General features: G+C 44.5%; 1 protein-coding gene across 1 annotated transcript in view; it reads left to right on the top strand.

The window, feature by feature from the left end:
- Positions 1 to 3: 3 nt before the first annotated feature.
- Positions 4 to 1,262, top strand: part of LOC103466334 (coiled-coil domain-containing protein 136-like) — a 5,422-nt gene continuing 4,163 nt past the window's right edge. Inside the window, exon 1 of the mRNA XM_008411837.1 lies at positions 4 to 271. Coding sequence (XP_008410059.1) covers positions 4 to 271 — 268 coding nt within the window. The remainder of the gene's footprint in view (positions 272 to 1,262) is intronic.

Genomic DNA, 1,262 nt, shown 5'->3' with positions numbered 1-1,262 from the left:
GAGATGACGGCCAAGGAGAGAGGCATCCTGGAGGAGGACAACGAGAAGGAGGAGATGGACCAGGAGCGGTCCCAGGAGGACGAGGGGGAAGAGAGGAAGCTGAGGGAGGAAGAAGGGGAAGGTCTGGAGAAGAGGAGGAAGGAGCAGGAATTGCTGACGGAGGAGCAGGAGCTGGAGGAGCTGAAGGCCCAGGTTCTGCAGCTGCTGCTGGARCTGGACGAGGCCAGGGAGACGTCCAACAAGCACCAGGAAAGTTTCCATGAGTTGCAAGGTGAGACATCCAGCCTTGATATGGAAACCTTATTTATAAACTCGTCGCTMATCATGCGGAGAACCATAATTCAACTAATCAACACACCGTACAGCGCTTTGGAAAAGTATTAATGCCCTTCAGACAAATRCTCTTATCATTGCCACTTTCAGCTTCAAGATTTTCGCACAAGTATTTTATGTGATAGACCACAGGGTGTGATTAGGAGGAAGATGAAATGCTAAATTGGTTTTCAATGCAATGATAATCTCTATCTGTGCAGCTGCAGATCAAGTGGAAGAATCTCTCAGTAGGACTCCACTAATCTGATCTTCATGGAAAACTGATGTATAGAAGCTGTAAAAAACACAATTTTCAGTTTGTCATGTTTGAAACAACTGAAACTTGTGGAAGAAAGTCAGATGTGCTGCACATATGTGGAGGAACACTGATGCCAGGGTTTCCCCCAGTGAATTTTAAGCCTGGCGGGCCACCAGGCTTTACTTGTGCCGCCACCAGGCTTAGCATTGCCTATTTATTTCAGGGTTTTTTTAATGTTTGCATTTTTTTAACACTTTATAKTTGGTGTTCAGGTAATTTTCCAATCACACATAATTATCAAGTGATATTTTAAACTGTCAACTTTAAACATTTTTTAACTCAAAAACACGGCGGGCTGCTGGATGAATGACTGCCGAGCCCCCAACCACCAGGCTTAGTAGTTTTTCTGGGGGAAACCTTGGATGCTGTGCAATGGTAACAACTGTTGGTGGCAGCATCATGCTGTGGGGATGTTGATGTTTCTCTAGCAGGGACAGTGAAGCTGTTGATAAGTTAGTAAGATGATGGCTGGAGCAACATGCAGGTGGACACCTGTTGACTTCTGAGAACAGTCGGTGGCTCTGCAATTTATTAAGGGGTGTTTGAGTAAAGGGAGGCAGACTACAAATGCACAACCTACTTTATTATAATACTTTTGTTTGCAATCTGTATCTTTTGTCATTTATCATTT

Source organism: Poecilia reticulata, linkage group LG6 (assembly GCF_000633615.1).
Source record: "Poecilia reticulata strain Guanapo linkage group LG6, Guppy_female_1.0+MT, whole genome shotgun sequence".
NCBI lineage: Eukaryota > Metazoa > Chordata > Actinopteri > Cyprinodontiformes > Poeciliidae > Poecilia > Poecilia reticulata.
The sequence above is the reverse complement of the archived record's forward strand: the minus strand, read 5'-3'. Positions and strand labels throughout refer to the sequence as shown.